Source organism: Balearica regulorum, chromosome 8, assembly GCF_011004875.1.
Source record: "Balearica regulorum gibbericeps isolate bBalReg1 chromosome 8, bBalReg1.pri, whole genome shotgun sequence".
Taxonomy (NCBI): Eukaryota; Metazoa; Chordata; class Aves; order Gruiformes; family Gruidae; genus Balearica; species Balearica regulorum.
This window is the reverse complement of record NC_046191.1, coordinates 25,760,567-25,781,675: the sequence shown is the minus strand read 5'-3', so window position 1 is coordinate 25,781,675 and position 21,109 is coordinate 25,760,567. Positions and strand designations below refer to the sequence as shown.

Below are 21,109 nucleotides of genomic sequence, written 5' to 3'. Positions count from 1 at the left end.
GTTCTAATATTTCTAATGATTTCCAGAACCTTTGCTGGAAAAACGAAGGAGCCTATGTAAAGCAAGAAAGAGAACTGAGATAAAAATCCTGGTTTCACTGCATTGAAGTACACAGGCTACAGCCCACAGAGTATTCCAGAAGCAACTGTAGACACCACATACTGGGAAAGCTGTTACTATTCTTACCTCTCTGTATCACTAAACTGTATGGATTAAGGGAATATGTTTAAAAAAAAAAAAAAGCTGTCAGTTATAGTACACCAAGGAATTAAGTTAGGTTGGAACAGTCTTGAAGGCACTATCCAGCTGTTGGCACTAGTTGCCCTGAATAAACTGGCAATGCATGATTCCAGGCAGTTCCAGCTTATTCTCCCTGAAGTTACCATCAAGGGAGGGAGTGCTAACCTGGAGGAGCCACAGGTGCAAACTCTAATGGATAGTGGAGTGGTATAATCCAAATCACGTGTTTCCCACTGCAAACTGCTGCTTCTGTCTTTGTGTAACAACTTTTGTCTAGCTTCCTCACAGTTCTCCATTTTATGTGCTTAGCAGAATACCACTTACGTAAGGGTAAGCCTTTGTTCTATTTCAGGCAAAGGTCAACAAATCACAAAAGATCACCCAGATATTTGTATCTTGTGGTCAAAATGTAAGCACGATAGTCAACTGAGTAGAAGATTGACTTCTAATACTTTATCCTATGTCATCTGGACAGACTGAATTTCTGCAAAATTTGATTCCTGTGTAAGAAACTGGAGCTGGCATGTGAAGATAAGTTTGCGTGAAAAGGCTGTTTTCCATTAAATATATATTAACTATGTGAACATTATACAGTAAATAGTGAAATATCTCAAATTCAGTGAAATATCTGAAATCCCCCAAAATCTAGGGTATTTACTCTACAGCCAGGAAATGGAAATTATATGCTAATTCTGGATAATGAGTTTACCATGACATCAATTCACTAAAATATGTAAGATATCTGAGGTGAAGAGATTTGGAGGCTACATGAGACAACCTAGGAATAATATCTAGATTGATAGCAAGGGGAAAAAGAAATGAATAAAAGAGTAAAAGGTCTCTGTCCTTGAAGACTGGCACAGTGATGATATCTGTCTTACTCTCAAACTCAGAAAATGGTCTCAAAGATCATGAAGGTGATATTGTAAGTTTTGTGGACTGCAGAGGTAGATAAGTAGGTCCGATCATGAAAGATCTGTGAAAAAGAGGATTGTCTTTGAATTTACCAAGTTAAACAGATGTACAGTGTTACTTCGTATGCACCATCTAATGTTTTAGCGATACTATTTTGGACAAGCAAATTTAATTAAGCTTATCTCCATATAGCCTCCCTGTTCTACAGCTTGAAAATGCCAACATGTACACTAGAACATACAGAATATGAAGGTTTTATCTAGCATTAAGTAGCATTAGTATCCTTATCATCACTAGGACTGCCCTATGACAGAGAACAACTGCTGTTCTCAAACTGTCACAGTAGTGCAAATACCCCATACAAATACATGGAAATGTATACAGAATATGTAATTATGGTACTTTAAAGTGAGTTGGAATAAAAAATGCATTATAATAAAAGCAGTGTAAGTTTTAAGTGTTTAGTCAATTAAAATATTTTCCACATTAATTGCCTGTAGCAGCCTCTTGGACAACATATTAGCTCTAAACATTGTTATCCAAAAATATTTAATTTTCTTTGAGCAAATTCTGTGTTCACCTCTGTCTAGAGGGCTGGTGGATTAATATTATATTGTAAAGTGATGGAACTCAAATCAAACTTCATTTTTAAATGAGGGTAGAATTTGGAAAAAATAATCTTTTACATTAGCTCTGTAACCATAAAATCATTTCACTGTTTCCACTTGATTTGAAAGCATTGTTACAAAATCATAAAAAGTATTATAATGATAACATTTAAATTGGAGGTGGAAGAGGCAAATCTTACCTTTTCTAATTTGGATAGAGCAAGAGAGTAGCAGTCTTTGGCTCTGAACTGCATGAATCGCATATTGGCTGGGTGAGTTAGTTCTGTGATAATGCTTAGGCTTGAGAACAACCTGTATTTTAAAAGAATGGAACAGTTATACCTCTACTTACAACAATTCACAAATGTAAGGCTTTATATAATGCTATACACTTGTGTCCGTGTTTTTAGTGAAGTGCCTGAAACCTGTGGCAGTTTTTGGCACAATGAAATGCTGGTATACTAGCAGAGGAAACTACAAAACGTTCTCTGTAGAAGTCACAAAGAACAAACATAGATTCAAAGGTTGAGCTTATAAAATACTTTAATGCTAGAAAGGAACCACTTAATTTAATTACCAGAAAGTTTATTTAATAATTTCTAAAATGACACAAATCTGTAAGAAACATCAAAAAATACAAAACTATATACCCTGCACGTAGTATCTAGTTGCATGTAAACTACCATTTTATTAGAACCGGCTTATGTACTCTTTCCATTTGATTGGGTTTTGGGGGGTTTTTTTGAGCTCTGTTTGTATCCTGTATGTCCACAGAGTGAGCAACATAGATGAAAATTGACACTGCTTGGGAATTGCTGAGAAACAGTATGCGTGTGTGTACTTAGGATCTCACTTTGAAATATTTAAGTATACAAAATATTTATAAGTTAACACTAATTCAGGCTTCCAATAACAAAAAATAGCGAAGAAAGTTTAACTCTGATCTGGCTGAATTATACAGATTTTCAAGAAGCAGACTAAAGAGTCCCTCCCCAGCCCTCAGGGTGCTAAGAACTAGAAAGAAATTTGTAGTTTATGCTATGCAAATACTAAACAACTTGGAATAGAACTCAGATTATTATTTGAGTATTTCCTCTCCAGATTAGTGTCAGAAAATGAGATGCACATTTGTAATCTGTTCTGCTGATCCTGAAAGTACATGTGATAATAGATAACTGTAGTACTAATGACATCATTAACGTGGCTTCTGTTTCATTCACATAAAAAAGTGATTTTCTTGAAATCTAAATTTAGTAAGTTAATGTCAAATGGAATCCAATGTACCTTTTTGCAAGTCTTTAGTCTCTTTCCCTCATTTTCACTGAAATGGCAATTCAAGCAGCAACTAAATGTGGGGAAATGTATGTCAAAACTATCTGCCAGTATGCGTTAATGCCATCTTATTGCAATACATTTTTCTAGGTCTGTTGATGCTAAAACATAGACTGGTAATGATCACATGATCCCAAATGTGTTCTGAACATAAGATAATATGATGGTAGAAATGCTAGCCATTCTTATGTTAGCAGTTACCATGTCTGTGTGATTAACCAAACATTAAATGTGATTGAATAAGGAAAAATGGACGTGGCAAACAGGGTGAGAATGTGAATCACTTCACAGTGAGTGTGTGCACTGCAGTTTGAAAGGCATTGTGCATGCTCAGGAATTTCAGTACCTTTTCAGGTCTTACAGCCAGGCTTTGATACAAACTCTGAGTGATGCAGTATTGTTATAAAAGTCTATTTATGTCCTACTAAAGATTAAGCACTTAGGGAGTGGAGTCTTCGTACATAAATACATAACTGCACCCTTGAGATGCAACTGTGGTACATCCTTACTTGTATGCTGTGTGTTATAAAAACCTGTGAAGTGCTTATGAAAATTGAAAAAAAATCCTGATAATATCACCCTTGTAGGTATGTACTTGTACTTATAAAGTATCTTAACAAATGTGTTAAAGTTCTGAGGAAGGAGAATAAATTTCCTCTGCATTAATTCTGTATCATGTAGCACAGAATTACTTAAGCTTCTGCTGACTGGAAGTTTTCTTGTATTGCAGTATTAAAGGACAGGCATTCATATTTGAAAACAATATAACATTCAGAACCAAGAGAAATAGGAAATTAAAAGCTGATCTAATGATAAAATATACACGACTTACAGGAAAAAATGCAGGTTACTAGATTTCTAGTAAAAATGGGTTTAGTTTATCACCAAGGTATGAAAACTGATTTATACTAGGAAATCGGTTTCAAACTTGGTATTGGTAAAAATTATATTTTACTTTAGTGCCTTCTAGCAGAATTAGGGGAAACAACTTAAGGTAGTCAGGGCCAGATTGTCTCTTGCCCTGGGTGTAAGGCACACTGCCTGCAAGCTTTCAGCACTGGAGCAGGCTACTTCTGTGCAAAGATCCCTCTTTTTTTATTCCATTCTGGTAAAAAAGAAGTGGATGGGGCAGGGAAAGCCCTAATCAGCCTGATGGAAGACATGGGTTGCTGTTGAACTGGTATTTGGGAATCAGACAAGCCAGAGATACATTTAATTCTTTCCTGAACCAAAAAGGTAAACCAAGAAAACAATGTAATGCCATCATAACACCTCGTTTGCTTTATCTATGAATTGGTGCTAGATACCAGCCAAACTATTGACTTGTTAGGTGTACTGCTGTCAACAGGCTTCTTGCAGTATTTGAAACATAGCCTTCAAGATATTAGCTAATAAAAACTTAAAAACAGGGCTTCCCAAACATCAACATCTAAACCCATTAATTAATAGAAAACAAGAGTAAATATAAAGATTATATCTAGTATAGACCTACTGCCTGAGGAAACACTATTTTTCTGAGATGGACTCATAACCATCAATAGGGACTCAGTGTTTGGCTTCATGTTGCATATTAAAAAGTTAAAAGCATCTCTAGAGCACAGTGCAAAACCTAGTCATTTCTCCTTGTACTTTCATACTATGTTAACTTGGTTCTTTCTCATCCAGAGGATTAAAGATTTCCTTTCTTAGTCAGTGTGCCATTGGAGTCACTCTTCTTTACTCCTTTTAACTATGATTAATTCAGATAAGCTAGTGTTGTGACACTGTTTTAATTGGTATGGAACAGTTTCCAGCCTTAAAGGTGCTAACAACACTGTCATAAACAATGCATATAAGGTGGGGGACACACGCACTCTTCTGGCAAAGCAAGATTATTTATTTATGTAAATCAAGGAATAATGTCAGAACAGGTATATGAGAACTGGCAATCTAGGCCAAACAGCACTGCAGCACACTTACAGCACTGCAGCACACTTACATCACCTTTTCAAGCCTGTCCACAACCCTTAATGACGTCAGCTGAGCTGAGTCAATCAAAACAGCAAGGTTTAGATTAGCCTCTATCTTCTGAATGATTTTACTTGGTGAGACTTAAGTGGAATCTTCTTCACCAATGTGGTACTTATTCTCTGAGAATAGCATATATTAGCAAAACTGCAGTGATTTAAAATCCTTTAACACTGCGGTTTGTGTTAAGTGCTGCTGTACATCCGGCCTCTTCATTAGTTTCTGATATTATTAGCTATTATTAAGTAACAAAAAACCTTTAAACATACTTTTGAAGTTCACTTACAAAACTGTTTACATTGGTGCATGAGTGTGGTTTATTCTGTAGAACAGGTAAATGCCACTACCTTATGCCTCTTCCCAAAGCTTATGTATTTCTACAACTTTTAAATAATACAAAAATGCAGTGAAATTATTGTACATGTTCTAGCGAAAAAATTAGAAAAAAACTTATGCAGTACACTACTTGTGAAAGTTTTCAAAGTTTTCTGATAAAGTGAAGTCTTAACGATACTTATTCTGATTTCTTCTGATATTTGTAAAAAGTACCATGCAGTTTTAAAATTATACTGAACCAGATATATAGTTGATACATGAGTTAAAGCTGCCATCTAGTTGTAAGCATTGTGCAAGACAACTGAATGATTATATAGCAGGTTCTAGTTGGATACCTATGGTATGTAGTGTACTACTATGATGGGGTTTTGTTGCTTTTTTTTTAGTACTTTACAAAGTCGAACACAACTATGAAAGTCAACTGGTGGTTTATAAGTTTTATTTTTTATTCAACTCTTTTGCTGTTTTATATTTGGGGGTAAAATGTAGTTCTGAAAAATTTATGATGTATGTCAAAACCTCAGTGAGATACCCTAGCACAACATGGTTAAGAGTAGACTTGAATGATGCACAGATTAAGTTGAATTATAGTTTCTAAATTTAGGTGTGATTATGAAACACAAACACCTGTGCTAGTATCAGGTACAAATTCAAAAACTCAAAGTTTGCAAAAGACAGAACTCAAGTTTCTCATGCAATGTAGATTTTTGCTTCTTTTGAGCACGTGCAGAAATGCTAACAGCATTAACTGCATTCTCACACGTGGTTGCATTAAAAAATCTCTGTTGAAATTCTTGTGTTTTAATGAGCTCAGTTTCCAAAATCACTGACATATTGAAAAAACTGTTTACTATGCACCTCTCTCCAGTCTTATGTGGAAGGCTTGACACAGAAAAGGGTAGCAATATTGAATGATATGTAATTCTCTAGGGAAGGACTTAATTTTATTATTAGAATGAACAACAGGAAATGCTAGACTTAAGCCCCAAATCAGGGAGGCATACTTGACTGTGTAATGAGTTTTGTGGGGGTTTTTTGCTTGTTTATTTGTTTTTTCACAGTTTAAAGGGACATGTATCTTTTGGTATCTGTTGAATCAAGATATTTAACACAAAGTGAGGCTTTAATCAGGAGAGATTCTCAAATGAACAAGAAATCTTAGTGTGTTTAGCTCTTCATCACAGCCCTGCCTTCTCAGCCTCTTTACTAGACTGAACACTTTTTGACTCTGTATTCAGTTATTCCTTCACGACTCTTAGTATGTTGTTGTCATATGTAATTTGTATACATGTGCCTACAAACCTAATTTTTGTTCAAAACTACATGTTCAAAATGTGAACACATCTACTAACTTCATAGTGATGCATTGCTTTCCTTTTTTAGCGTTAGAAGGATCTGCTTTTCATACTGGCTTTAACATTATTGTGAAAGACTGTTGGACTGAGGAAAAATTTCTTTTCTCAACTACTTTTGGTCCTAAGTCTTCAAGAGTACCTTTCTTCTCCTTCCTGCAAACCTGACACGACTTTTAAAATGATCTTTCATTTGTGGGATGCATAGAATTTCATCTGAGATTTCAGGAGTGTACCTCAGGATTGCTAAGCAAGGTGGGAAAAGTTTGCCCATCTAAGACACAAATTCATATAAGGGGAAAACTTAAAAGAAAAAAAAATCATTTCTGATCAGAGTACAAAAGGCATTAAGTACTTCACAATTAATGGTGGTGTATAGGTAGACTGCAAAAATGCCTTACCTAAAGAGCGTTTGAACGTTTACAATAGTCTTGGCATCTGCCATGTAGTCTTCCTCAGCACTCATTGTACTTTCTTTGTCCACCACCACCATATTAGCTGCAAAGGTGACCCCACATCTTAGTAAATCATCTAGGCTTTTGTGAAGAGAAAGAGGGAGAAAGAACAAGCGACTTAAATACAGAACACTTAAAAGATTAGGGATGGTTGGAATTTGCAGATCACAGGCTGAGTTGCTGGTTCCCTTCATCTCCACGTACGTATCATAACTTCCAATATAATCTATAATGAGTATATCATCTCAATTGATAGAATAGAATCTGAATAATTATTTTCCTTCAAGTCATACAGAATGCACTTCAGTAGGTTGTTAGTCCCTCTCCTTTTGCTAAAATGATATATTGATTTCAACTTTTTAAAATAAGCCTTTAACAGTAACTTGGGAAGACCGTTTGTCCTTACATATTGCAACAACTTGCTTCGTTGCAGTTAGTTTTGGCAATAAACAGACCCAAATAAATGCTTTGGGTTGCTCTTTCCACAATTATATTTCAGTTTCAAAATGCTAATAAATGTTCTATCAGGACATCTAATACATCCCTCTTTTAGGTTAATCTATCAGTTGGAGTGTTCTCATGATGTTTTTAGGAGCAGCTGTACATCAGTAAAACTCTGCACGCTGCTGAACAATGTTTCCCGTGAAGCCTGACCACAGAAAATACAGACCAACTGAGTTACAGTTCTTAGCATGCCTTATAGCTTTGTTTCCAAAATGAAGCATGTTTCAGTTGTTTTAACAATAATATTTTCCATAGAAACCAAGCACTTTTTGAAAAGTTTAGAAAGGACTTTTCTGTAATCATAAAGACTGCTAGAAACCTAGCAATTTTTAAGTGAAAATAAGAAGACTGGGTGCATTTCATGATTTCCAGAAGAAATTGGAAAACTGAATTTTTGCATCATTCTGTTTCCTTCCAAGGTGAAAAGCTGTTTTGGTATTATAATTGCTTCTTATTTGGCAATCTACAATATTAACTAAGTTTTAATTTTCCTGATACAGTTTTTCTTTTCAGTAATGATCTGAGGTTCCTAACTTTATGTAACCTATTATATAAATTCTTTTTGAAATTTTAGGTAAGGAAAACTCTACGAATTTGTTAATTTATTTTACATCTTATACATATTCTTTCAAAAGAAGCACATAATTATTTTTGAAACTGTGCAATATCACCGATGGTTGACTATAACAAAAGAACCGCTATATTTTATATGATCTATTCTAACAAATTCAGTGCACAAGCAGAACTCCGAACTTTCTCTGAGTAATTGGTATTTCTGCTTTTTCAGTCTTGCAGTTGATACCTGAAAATAGCAGCATATTCTGAATACCCAGATTATCTGCATTTTTATGTTTGACAAGCTCAACTCTTCTTTTAGCAGTTACATTCTGCTAATCTGTGGAGAATTTAAAAAATACTAATTTAGAAGTATTGTAATTCTAGTTCTCAACTACTTTTAGCTGTAGGTTTCTTAATACTGAATAGATTTCTACACAACTGTGAAATCTGTTCAGTTACAGATCTCAAATCATTTATACCTGAAGACTGTAGAACAGATATCTACTACTCGATGACATATTTTGATGAAGTTCATCCCAGCTATGAATTTTGGTAAAGCTATTTTTCTGCAGGCCATCCACTTTCAACAAAAAGGAGTGGTATATGAGAGTTTTTCCTTTGGTGTTTTTCTCTCTAAGATGGTAACATGTCATGCCAGGTGACCACGTGACAAAAACGTTTGATACTTAAAGGTAGGAGGTGGCACTTTGGGAACGTGTTCTATACACATTAAATAAGAAAGGAAACTTTGCATATTTTACATTGTAGTTGTTAGCTAAAGATGATCAATATCTATTAATTGTACGTGATTTTAAAACATGTTTAGGAAAACACAGGGAATAAGTATGAACTATGTCTTTAAAAGTATTATTATTTATGAAAATAGATGTCAAAAAACAAATAAACAAAAAACTCCCTACAAAATACAATTGGTTATTGCACCAGGAATTAAAGTGATTGTATTGTCAGAAAGATACAGAAGTTCATGCTAGTATTACTGTAAACTGTAGAATTCTGTATGATCACTTAGTTCAAAGACAATACACTTCTTTTTTAATGTACACAGTACTAAAAACAACAAACCACCTTTAGGGAGGGATTTGGTGATTTCCTTTTTGAAATAAACTCAGTAAATTTAACTGAAGTTTAATTTTCCATGTTAATAAAACAGGTTAATATCTTTGGGTTATTACTTACTTTGGATACTTTGAGTCAATTCAATTATTGTCCTGGTATGAATTCTTTTTATAATTGTTGTGGAATTAAGAAAGTAGTAGATATTAACAACCCGAGACACTTTTTTGGTTTAGAGGAAGAAAGGTAGGAAGTCGAAAACATTTCCGTAGATTCTTTGCAAATCCCCCAATGACTGTGGTATCACCAAGGTAAATCTGTAACTGCATCACTATTATAAGTAGTTTTAAAGTCCTTGTTACAACAGGTTAGATGGAGAAACACTGAATCTCCAGAATTCTCATTGTAAAACTGGATTCTGTTAATTTAGGGCAGGAGATAAGTTTTTTGATTTCTACCTGGGGAAATGAGTATTATGAGCTTGTAACCCCAGCTCAATATTAGTTATGTAGTGAAGCAAGCCGTTTTCCTCTTTAAATTGACACTCTACACATGGGAGTTTACTAAAATGCTAATGAGCCCTTGCTCATATTAATACTGTTGTTTCTGCCTGTTTTTTACATTAAATCTATGTTGCTAAACCTAGATATGTAAATACATATTAGCAGAGGTGAAGACAGAAATGTAGGAGTAGGTGATATTTTAAGTAGCAGATGATGAAGACTGTTGGACACATTCAAGACTGTCTACATTCTGTAGCTATCTTTACAAAATGCTAGTCAGTAAAGCCAAACAAATTATAACTAAGCATAGAATGACACTAGAATCAGGGCTATAATCTCGCAATTTGTAGAAACATAGTAATACATCTAAATAAGTGTTAATGTTTTTGAAGATATTAACCTGTGTTCCCTGTCATGCTCTTCACTAATGATACCCTTTCTAAGCCAGAAATTTGAAATCCCAAATTATAGCACAGAGACACAAACCATGCATGCAAAAAGATCATCTTCAAATACAACACACAAACATGCAATGACAATACACACAACAAACCACTGAGCACTACAATGTTAAGTTTTCTAACAGTTATTTCACCTACTTGTCGATAGAGCCCACCATGTAGTAAACCATTGGAAACCAACAGATTGCATCCAGAAAATGCATATCTGGCCTAAGCAGCAGATGGGATTACAAAATGAAACACAATATCACAACAGCAGCATCTCTTCTAAAATATTTCAATAAACTGGTAGCTTTTAAAAAAAAACAAAAACTTTTTAAGACTTTTGCAGTATAATATCACTTTAAACAGGAAATAGGTTTGCAGAAAGCTGTGAATCAACAGTTTGCTATGATCATAAAGAATGATCAGAATTAACATGCTTATATTAATAAATGCACCTCTTAAATCAGAAAATTTATGGCACAGTACAATTCCAAATACAAGAATGAATGACTGATGTCAAAGACACGCTATCAAGTTACACTCCAATGCATACTTAAAATAAGCAGTGAGAATTTTTAATGTGAAGAGGAAACCACGTCGTCATTTGGTTTTTGTGCCAACAGCTCCATTCAAGTCAATGAGACAATCTTAGATGAAACTGTATTTTTAAATGGAATGTGCAAACTAAGATACTGTATTTTATTGCATTGTTTCTTTAATCATATATTTTACTGTGTCGTTTCTTACATATCAAGAAACACCAGAAATCTTAAAGCACATGTGTAGATACCAGAATAAGCATACTGTAATAAGTTGCCTTGATAAAGAGAGGAAATAGGAATATAACAACAAGGCATAGAAATGTTCATTGAAGGTGGCCGAATTCCTAGGTCCAATGAAGTAAATTACAAAATTCTAATTGACTTGAATGGCAGTCTGAATTCCACCTCATGCATGTATGAAAAGCATGCTGGCTTTTCAGCTAGCTTCTGTAGTCCCATGAAAGTTGGCCTTTCAGAGCAGCAACAGCAAATGCTGTATAGAAAGATACAACACTAAGGGTATTAGTTTAATTAGCAACCATAGCTTTTACTTTATGATAGTAAAAAGTACTTTTAGCTATAAAATGTCACAACAGCATTAAAGTGTGTAAACTCAGGCACTATGCTGGAAAAGAGAACAAGCACTAGAGGGCACTGTATGATCACATCTTTAATTTTAAGAAAGTTGCAAATCAGAAGTTCTTTAGCCTAATTCAAGCTTTTACCAATTTGTGTAATTCACTTTATGCCATAATATGTACATAAAACAGCTTCTGTTTTGCAAACACAGGTGTATATGGCTTCACTAAAGAGCTCTCTGAAGCAAAAGTGGGATGCTTCACAGCAGGCCTTTGAATAATAAGTCACTTAAACTAGAATATATATATGTAAAGGGAAGTGTCACCCTGGAATCAGAACCTATAAGACATTTCTGCTGCTGTCATTTCTTTGAGTCATAGCTTGATCTGATTTTCTGTATACAGCTAACCTCTGTTTTAATGTCTTCTAAATTGTGATTTTAAGTACTTGAGCAGTATCAAAGTTTTGAGGGGGGAAGTAAGTCTCATTCATTGTCAGATTACAAATGAATCAGTCTTGCCAGAGAAGAATTTGTCTGAAATTTTAAACAGCTAATGCAAGAAAGGCTAAGAATTCCAGCGATCTCCAGACAGATATGGTAGTAACAAGAATATTGCAGGTTTTAGTTTTCTTCTATGATTTTATATAATTGTAGACAAAGGGTAGGTGGGTGTCCTACTGGCTTAAAGAACTGTTTTATCATAGAGTCTAAAATTATTAAAAATGTGCCTAACTGGCCCAGGCCACTAAGTGCCTTGTGTTAAGTAGGTTTGTGTTGTCTAAGGTGCTGTCACGTCACTGTGAAACTGTTACACAGCTTGCTTTTTACAGTGTTTATGAAGATATCTAATTTTTAGCAGTACTATTCACATTATTTTGGGTATTTTTAAGAAATACTTAGCTGAAACATTGCCCATGAAGAATAAGGACATTTAAATTCACTATGGTCATTTACAGGCAGTAAAAAGTCAATTTTGTATATGACAGTGAACGTAGGGTATTACCTCTGTCACTAACTTTTCTCGAAGATAAATGTGCCATAATGTTTTTGATTTTAAGTTGGCCATGTGAAGAATGATCATCTATTGAAGTAATGGTAAAATGAGTTTAAAACACAATAAATAAATAAATAAATCTACTTACGGGTTATCTAGGAGTAATACAATGGGATTTAGTTCTTTCTTTGGTCGGTAATAAGCTCTGAGTGGAACAATAAAGTTATATAAGCCATTTCCAGCAGTTTCTGCTGCAACTATAATCAATTTATTTTTGAATCCATAGGCTTTGGCATCTTCATAGTAGTTATGCTGGCATCCCTAAAATCAAAATAAGAAACAAGTTCAGTGGATATGAATAAAGAGATTTAGCTGTGACATTTTAAAGGATTTTACCATTAGAAATAGAAAATTGTATCCGATGACCTGATATAGACCTGATTAGATATAAACAAATGATTGGCAATAAAAAGGATGAGAAGACATGTTAAAGCTCAGTAAGTGCTGAACAAACCTCATCTCTAAGCAGAAAGCAGAATTTAAGTGTGTTCAGATGCAAGAGACAAATGAGACTGCAGATTTATCCAGTAACAGAAAGTCCCTTTACCTTATCTAGTCGTAGACAACAGAAGGGTACTTTTTCATGCAGAAGATGGCAAAATGTGGGAGAGCTTCCAATATATGGAGAGTAAGGAGGATAGCCTTTGGCATACCTGTGAGAATAGAACAAACATTTTTCAGTATAGCAAATTACAGAAACACAGTTGACTATACAACTGTTTTATGGGATGTTTATACCTATGTCTATGTTTTGCAGCTATCTGTAGACTAGCAGAGTCAAGTACAGGAAATGAACTATGTTTATTTTGTAGCTTTGACCAATTTGATACAATTTAGTGAAAGCTGTCATGTTTTTGTGGACTAAAGGAATTTCACTTGGGTTTTGGTGGGGGGGGTTTTTGGTTTTGTTTTGGTTTTTGGGGGTTTTTTGTATAGGCATATTTGGAAATGGGCTGATGTAGATGTATCACAATGTACTGTCTTAGTGTTGTGAATACAGGTACTGGAAACTTCTAAGGAAGGAAAAAAAGTAAGGAAAGAATAAAGAAATAATTGTGGTACTTCTGCTCTCCCTTCTCCATTTCTCTTTCAAACACTTATCAAGAATAAGTGAGGTCAATACTTTCTTGCTTTGATAACATACTTTCAACATGGTTGGAATAAATTTTAAATGGCAAATCCTCTTGCTAATGATATGAAATTTCTAACTGGCCTTAGTTTTCAATAAGAGGCCTTTTAAAATCCTGGTATTTGAGTCTGTAGATTTAAGATGATTTGTTCTATTACATTTTTTTCATTGGAGCTTTATGATCTTCCCTGGGGCTTCTTATGCTCATCGCTGTTGGAGATGGGAAACTGTGCTAGGTAAACCACTGGCTTAATTGTGTATTTCAGTTTTAACATCCCTGTCAGTAATCCCAATAAACATAATTGCTTATCTGCCTGGCAGTTATAGGATAGAATGTTCTGTTTTTATCTGAGTAATGCACCATTACTTTCAGCAACATGCTAACAAGCATTTTAAATTAGATGTAATAATTTTGTCTCATACTGCTTTTTTTGTCATTCCTACATTTTGAAGTCAGACACCTAGTCCCAGCGTTTAACAAGCCTGTTGAATGATCTGATTATCACTGCATTCTCAGGACATAAGTACTTATCTGTTTACAAATTAGTTGTCTTTATAACTATAAAATGTAAGAAAAAGGGTCATAAAAATGCTATTTAAAAAATTGCAATACACAACTAGATCTTTATAATTGAGTATAGAAAATTTCTAGCAAATGGAGGATTTAATATTTTGGGGTTTTTATTTCAAAATAGGCATAACAGCATCCTGCTAACAGACAACAGCATTTCATAAAAGAGAATAATTCCATAATTGGCCTTTATGGGTCGTGCTTGCTACAACTGCTTGGATTGATCTGCATGTCAAAAAATTATCCGTGCTGTCTACATAATACAAGATTTTCAAATTATGTTGCTTATTTTATATTTAATATACATACTCTAAGCCTGCAGAGACTTCATCATCTGACGGGGTAGTTTCATCTTCTGACTGGTCACTTAGCAGGTCACACGTCTGAAGCGAGGATGAGTCTGCAACCTCCAAAACAGGAGCTATACTGGGCCGCCTGCCCTCTTTACCTCCCTCAGAGGGAAGAGCTAGCGTAGGTCCCCTGGATGTTCGGCATCCTGTGTCTTGTAAATCAATAGCCACTGTCCCTGAAGAGTAGCATTGAAAGCATTTTCTCATTGTGATTGACAAAACATTTGATGAGATTCCCCTGGTTAGTGGGGATTAACTGACTACACAGCTAAAGACTGAAAGGAATACTGTATCGGTAGTGTTTATTAGATTAAAATATAACAAATATTTAAACTACCTGAGGAAGCCTTTTCCTGCAAATAGCACTTTTTTCTGACCATTAATATATATTTTCTTGTTAACTACCATTTTTAAATCATACCTTATATAATTAACCCATATTTATATGCATCAACAACCTGTAGGTTTTTATTAAGCAAGGGCAGTTTTTAATTAAGAAGCTTATGAAAACTTATTACAAATGACTAGTTATGAATGACAAAGAAATTAGCCACGTGATTTTTCTCACTTGTTTTGCTATGCATACATTTTATTATTACTTTTTTATACAACAGTCTTAAGCAGTTTAATTCCATATTGTCAAGTAAAGGAAAAACATAACCAAATTCTGTTTGTTTTTTGTTGTTTGTGGGTTTTTTTTAAATACAAGGGCAAGTGTTTAACATTTTTTCTTTCCAAATACAGTTATAATTTCTTAAAATTTTAGAAATACACTGTTAAAAGCTTTAAAATGCACTATTCATTGAATATGTTGTGAGGCTTTTTTTTTTTTTTTTTTTTTTTTTTTTTACTTACCCATGCTGGCTATTATACTGTGTACAGGTAATCTAGAAGCTCCATGATAAGATAATTTTGATTCATGTTTTTTTCTATGCTTTTCGTGCTTCTTAAAAGCAGAATTCTCTTCTTTGGTGATATTTATATAAAAGCATATATCTGTAGAACTCATGATATATCGAGGACCTGGATTCAGCAAAATGTTTTTGTTATCTTCCTTTCTAACACCAATCAGACAGACTCCAAACCTTAATTAGAAAAGGAAAGGCATGGTTCATTTTGCATAGTCCTGTATATACCAGAATTTCCATTGTCAAAAATGAACCTTCAGTATATATATTTGCAGATTATGAACTTTTGCAGATTTTTGGATTAAAAATATGTTTGAAAAATGTTATCTCTTAAACAGGGCACTTCTGATCAAGCAGTTTTTATGAGCTCATGAATCCCTATGCATTTGAATCCAGAATTTTTCTTAATCCCCATAATATTCTTCTATTGCTGTTCCAGTTCATTTTTTCTATCAGATGAATAGTCTCTTCTGGGAAAATATTAGTAGAAGAATGGATATATAATATGAAAAATTATTCATCATGTTAAATTGTTCTATTATTATTATGTAATGGAAACCATTTTCAGAATTCATTTTTGAGATTCACTCCTAGAAATGTATTTGATTAGTGATAGAAAATAAGGAATTAAAGCAAAAAAAAAAAAAATCTTTCTCTCACTTAAGTATGAGAATAAACTCAGTGTTCAGGGTTTGATATATGTTCATTTTGTCAAATATATACAAATATACATGATTTGTGTTCAGTTTGTACATTCATCTCACAGAGCAGCACTAAGTGATGCATGATCTGGAACCTAAAGAAGATATGTTAGCATCTAGCAGAAAAAATATGGGTTTATTTTGAACAGTCACCAGAATGTAGCATAAACCACCTTTAAATTGAACATTTTGCATAATGTGAACACGCCACAAAGGAAGCCAGATTTCCAACAGACTCCTATATAAATAAGTAAAATACACTAACACCCTCCCACCCACCCTTTTCTAGATTTTTTTGGACATGGAAAGGGACTGGTGTTCTCATATAACCTCTCTAAGGTACAATTTTTTTTCTGGTTGTCAGGCTTATCCTATATATCCTTTATAGTCTATTCTCTTAGCCTAAGCTGGCCTGTACAGAACCAACATGAGCTTTTGCCTGACCAGTAACTTACAGAAAAATATCCATGAAATATATCAGTGGCCAGATATTTAAACCCAGAAACAGAGTAATGTGTAATACTGCATCTTTGAATGCAGCCAAGACAAATTATTTCTTTGAACTTTTAATTGTTGATAAGAAAATAAACATACTTTTTGTGTGCATGGAAAGAAGCATATGTGAAGCTTTTCCCCTCATACTCAGCAAAAAAAGTACTTTCTTCCAGGTTAATATGATACACTTCATTACCAGAGCATCTGCCATACATTTTCTGCCATTGTTCCGGTGATTGCTGACTCTCCCTGAAACATGTACAGATAAGGAGAATAATTTAAAACAATGTAAAATTCTTATTAATCAGAACAGTATTTCACGGCAATAGAAACTACAAATGTCTATTAAAAAGGTCCCATAGGCTAATCTGAAAGAAATATTTAAGATCAAAGCTTGGTAATACTGTAAGTGCAGAGATTATTTTAATGAATTAGAGAGCGTTTTCTGCTAAGTAATAGGCATGTAAGATTACGTACTTTAATATCAGGAGAGATATGGCTGAATTACTTTAAATTCACACCACAGTAAGAAGATTCATTGCAATTTAAAAATGACAGGTGAAACCAAGAGCATGCTCATTCTAGTCATAAAGACAATCTCTTCAGATACTGCATGGCAGATTGTCTGGTTCCTGTTTGAAGCAGGTAAAGAATCATTAAAACCAACTTATGTAGGAAAGACCCAGTTGGCTTCAGTCACTATATCTGTAAGAGAATTTTTTTTTTTTTTTTCTGCATTTGCTTATCAGTTATCTTCAGCATTTACCCTATGGACATTTTTAGTTACTGTGCCTTGTATATGATGACAAGTATATACATTCTTTTCCCTAGTGCAAGAAAATAAATTACTACTATAACCATATGAAGCATATCCTCCTTTACTATATGCAGCTAATATTCTTTATCCAAATGGACTGTTAGTGGAAAGGTTCCAAGCCTCAGCTAACACCAAAACTCACAGACTTGGCGCTTCTGTGAACTTCTTTATGAAGTTTCATATGGAAACAAGGTTCTGTCTGTGTGAGTTTTACTGGATATAATAGATACATATATATGTGCAGATAAGACATAGAATTGACGAATATGCTTTGTGTTTTGCCGCTTGGAGCTAAGATCTCAAGGTATTGGGATATGCTGCTTTGTGCTCTTTTATACATTTTCAGTATCTTAACACACTTTCTGTTTTTCTTAAATTTACCATTCTTCTCTGCCCTCAGTGTAGAAACATTTTGTTTCAAGATGGAAATAAGTAAACCATTTTTATGGCAACAGCATTAACAAACGGTGCACTAGGTGTAGAATAGCAGAACTAGAAATGTAATTATAGAAGAAAATTTTTTCCACATTTCACTTTTCCCCCCTAAATAAAATGTTCACCTGTTTAAAGTCTGCTTGGTTCCAGTTAGTTGTCTAAAAGCTTCCCATGGGGCTGTTCTGTAAAGATCACATTAAGGTCAAGTCAGAAAGGCTATTTTTTTCCAATAATTTGTATCATAATACGAACTCTAATAAAATTTTATTACTAGATTAGATACCATTTAAAGATAAATGTTAGGATTATAATTAAGATCAGTAATAAGATTATAAATAAGATTCAAGTTAGAATTTCACTGTCTTACAGATTGAAGTTTTGAATTACATAAACAGCTGAGAAGACCGTGGGATTTTTACATCTAGATTTTTAATCTGCAAAGTAGCATTAAAGACCAAAGCCAGTTCACACAAAGAGCAGCAAACTTCCCCTTAATTTTAATAGCAAGTTGATCTGGCCACAGTTGCTTTGAAAATGAACATTTTCCCTGGTTTCCTCACATATTAATACCAGAAAATAAGGTGGTTTTAATTTATGTACATGTGTTTCTTTTTGTTTATTGTATTATCATTTTAATTAGGACAATAGAGAATAATAATTTTTCCTATGTTCTGCTGCTAAGTAGTGCCTTCGATTTCTAGTAATTTCCCAGTGTACTTATCTTCATGATTATTAGAAATGAGCTTGTATTATTGACGGTGTCACGCTATTTCTTAATAAATACAGGAAACAGATTTCCTGTGGAATAGGTGGCACTTCATTTCTAAGAGTACAACAAACAGTTGGGACAATGCTTTATCTATGAACTGTCAAAGAACTGTTTAATTCCATTAAAATGTAAATCACCTCAGATCATAACTTCATTAAATAACAAATGTTAAGAAGCTAGAATTTGAAAGTGGTCATATTTTCCCTTAATGAATGACTTTTCACTAGGGAAATGATAAAAAGCAAGAAATGTTCTCGCCAGTTCTTTGATAATCCCCTCTGGTTATACGCACCTAAAATACTATGTAAAAGGAAGACCCATTCCTTGTGGAATGGAAAGTCGTTTGAACCTAGTTATCTGAGATAACAACTTGAATGAGCATTCCCAGTCATTGTATTGCAGTTACTAAACTGCCACAGATATGGGGCTTCTCTGAATGGAAACCTGACCTAATTATTAAGTAAGTCCTCCCAATGACTTTGAATAGACTTTTAAAAAATTACCCACAGTTGGAAGCAGTTGATTCATTGCAGTCTCCCTGTAATCCAAGTCTGGTTTTTTTATATAAATCAATACTGACAGGGATTTAAAACTCAAGTCCTACATAAAGTTTAATGCAAGTGCTAGTAGTAACCAGGATAATGAAAGGATAATGAAACAGGAACCAATGTAAAGGAAAGCAGTTCGCTGTTAACACTGGCACCCTATCTAACAAATACTATTTGTTATTTAGATCTAACAAAATATAAATGCACGTATAGTTTAAACTTTTAGTTGTAGTTTAAATAATCTATTTTTACTTAATCTTTTTACTTATACTTAGCCAAACTCAAATGTTCATCTGACTTCACCTTTCATATGCATAAAGGCAGTTTAACCTATTTTAACAATTAGCAGTTAAATTTACTTATTGTTCAACATTGGAAAATATTTAGAAAAGCCAAAACAATTATTCTGTTTTATAAATTAGTCAAATCTAAAGCAGCTTTATGTCTGCAACACAATGACAACCTGTAGATGAAGCTCAAAACCTACACCTATTTTGAAAACAGAGTTCCCCTGAAGGCAATGAAGTGCAGAATCATTTGTTTTACCAACACTGTTCAAACAGTCCAGAGTCAGTGCAGATCTCTGGAGATGCTTATGAATAATGTAAGTTTAAAAGGAATTTTTGCTCTAAAACATTAGTGTATACTCAATAAGAAAATTTGAAAATAAATTTCTTAAGTATAATACTTCTAAAGAGCAGATTTAAACCCATATCTAGCTATGAGTTTATTTTAGTTAGCAAGTGTTTAAATCAATTATGGTCTTGCACATTAAAAAGATTAATAAAAAAGCAAAATAAATATAAGATTGATAAAATTGGGACACTGAAGTGGTAATTCAGGAAAGAGAAATTTTTTTCACATATTTTAAATATTTTATACAATTTTTTCAATTATGTGTAATACTGTCTTTTAAATTTTGAATATTATATTCAAGAAGTGCATACTTGTTAAAAATCAATGGTTAAATCTCTAGTTGTTAAATACCACCTTAACTAAATCTTCAAGGACACAAAACTTCCAGATTAAACATGGCCTACGTAACACTCAGTTACAAGCAAAAAGTAAGTTGAGGTTCATCATTACTTAATGTTTTCAACAGCACAGTAAGGTTTTTAATAGGATCAGAGCAGTAGTAAAAACATAGCTTTGTCCTCATTTCCTAATTTCGAATGCTTGACTTGGTGACATTTATCATATATTGAACAGATTTGTGCACTTATACAAAACTTAATGAAAAATTAAAATCTCAGTTAAATTAGACTTTTGAGAACATATTCCAGCATTTCCAACGGTTTTTAAAAAGTTGTAAGGAATAAAAGGGTAATGAGAACTCCACCAGTTTGGGAATTGTGCACCTTTTTATGCATGAGAATTATGTACATTTTTAGTAAAATGAAATGAAGTAGCAAAAATACTAAAATTGAAAGCTTAGAAAGTGATATTTTGGGAGAGAAATACTTGAATTTTTTAGTTTATTTTCAGCACTGAGAAGTCAAGACTACTCAAATTTGAAATATTTTTGACATTTTTTCCCTCTAATGTGTGTGAGTTAAACTTTCACCGATATAGTGTGGTTTTAAAGAACAGTCATTCAACCAATTATTTCAGCATTAATACACTTGCTCTAAGACGGCCAAAGTTTGCCATTTTTCAGTATTTTGGAGCCCATCTAAGATTAAATGCTCTGATGAGTGCTGACTAAAGTAGAAGAATGAAAACTAGGCATTTTCACTTTTCCATTCTTTCTGTATTTATACAGCAAGCTTGTATGTTCCTGTAGGAAGAATTCAAAGTAATGCTGACAACTATTTGTGCAAAAAAAATATTATTTTTGCTCCTAGTATACAATGACCAGAGTAGAAATCAGTTACTTTAAC

The 21,109-nt window shown here is 33.6% G+C and overlaps 1 protein-coding gene across 8 annotated transcripts in view; it reads right to left on the bottom strand.

Moving 5' to 3' along the window:
- The window catches only part of KCNT2 (potassium sodium-activated channel subfamily T member 2), a 143,901-nt gene that overhangs the window by 21,677 nt on the left and 101,115 nt on the right, over nt 1–21,109 (bottom strand). For 5 of the 8 annotated variants that reach the window (XM_075760162.1, XM_075760155.1, XM_075760159.1 and 2 more), the window contains 9 exons: nt 18,038–18,094; nt 16,760–16,909; nt 15,412–15,641; nt 14,516–14,732; nt 13,054–13,159; nt 12,595–12,767; nt 10,484–10,555; nt 7,192–7,326; nt 1,964–2,075 (listed from right to left, as the gene is read on the bottom strand). In XM_075760162.1, the coding sequence (XP_075616277.1) occupies nt 1,964–2,075; nt 7,192–7,326; nt 10,484–10,555; nt 12,595–12,767; nt 13,054–13,159; nt 14,516–14,732; nt 15,412–15,641; nt 16,760–16,909; nt 18,038–18,094 (1,252 nt within the window). The remainder of the gene's footprint in view (nt 1–1,963; nt 2,076–7,191; nt 7,327–10,483; nt 10,556–12,594; nt 12,768–13,053; nt 13,160–14,515; nt 14,733–15,411; nt 15,642–16,759; nt 16,910–18,037; nt 18,095–21,109) is intronic. The other 3 variants (XM_075760160.1, XM_075760157.1, XM_075760163.1) reach the window with 2 other exon arrangements.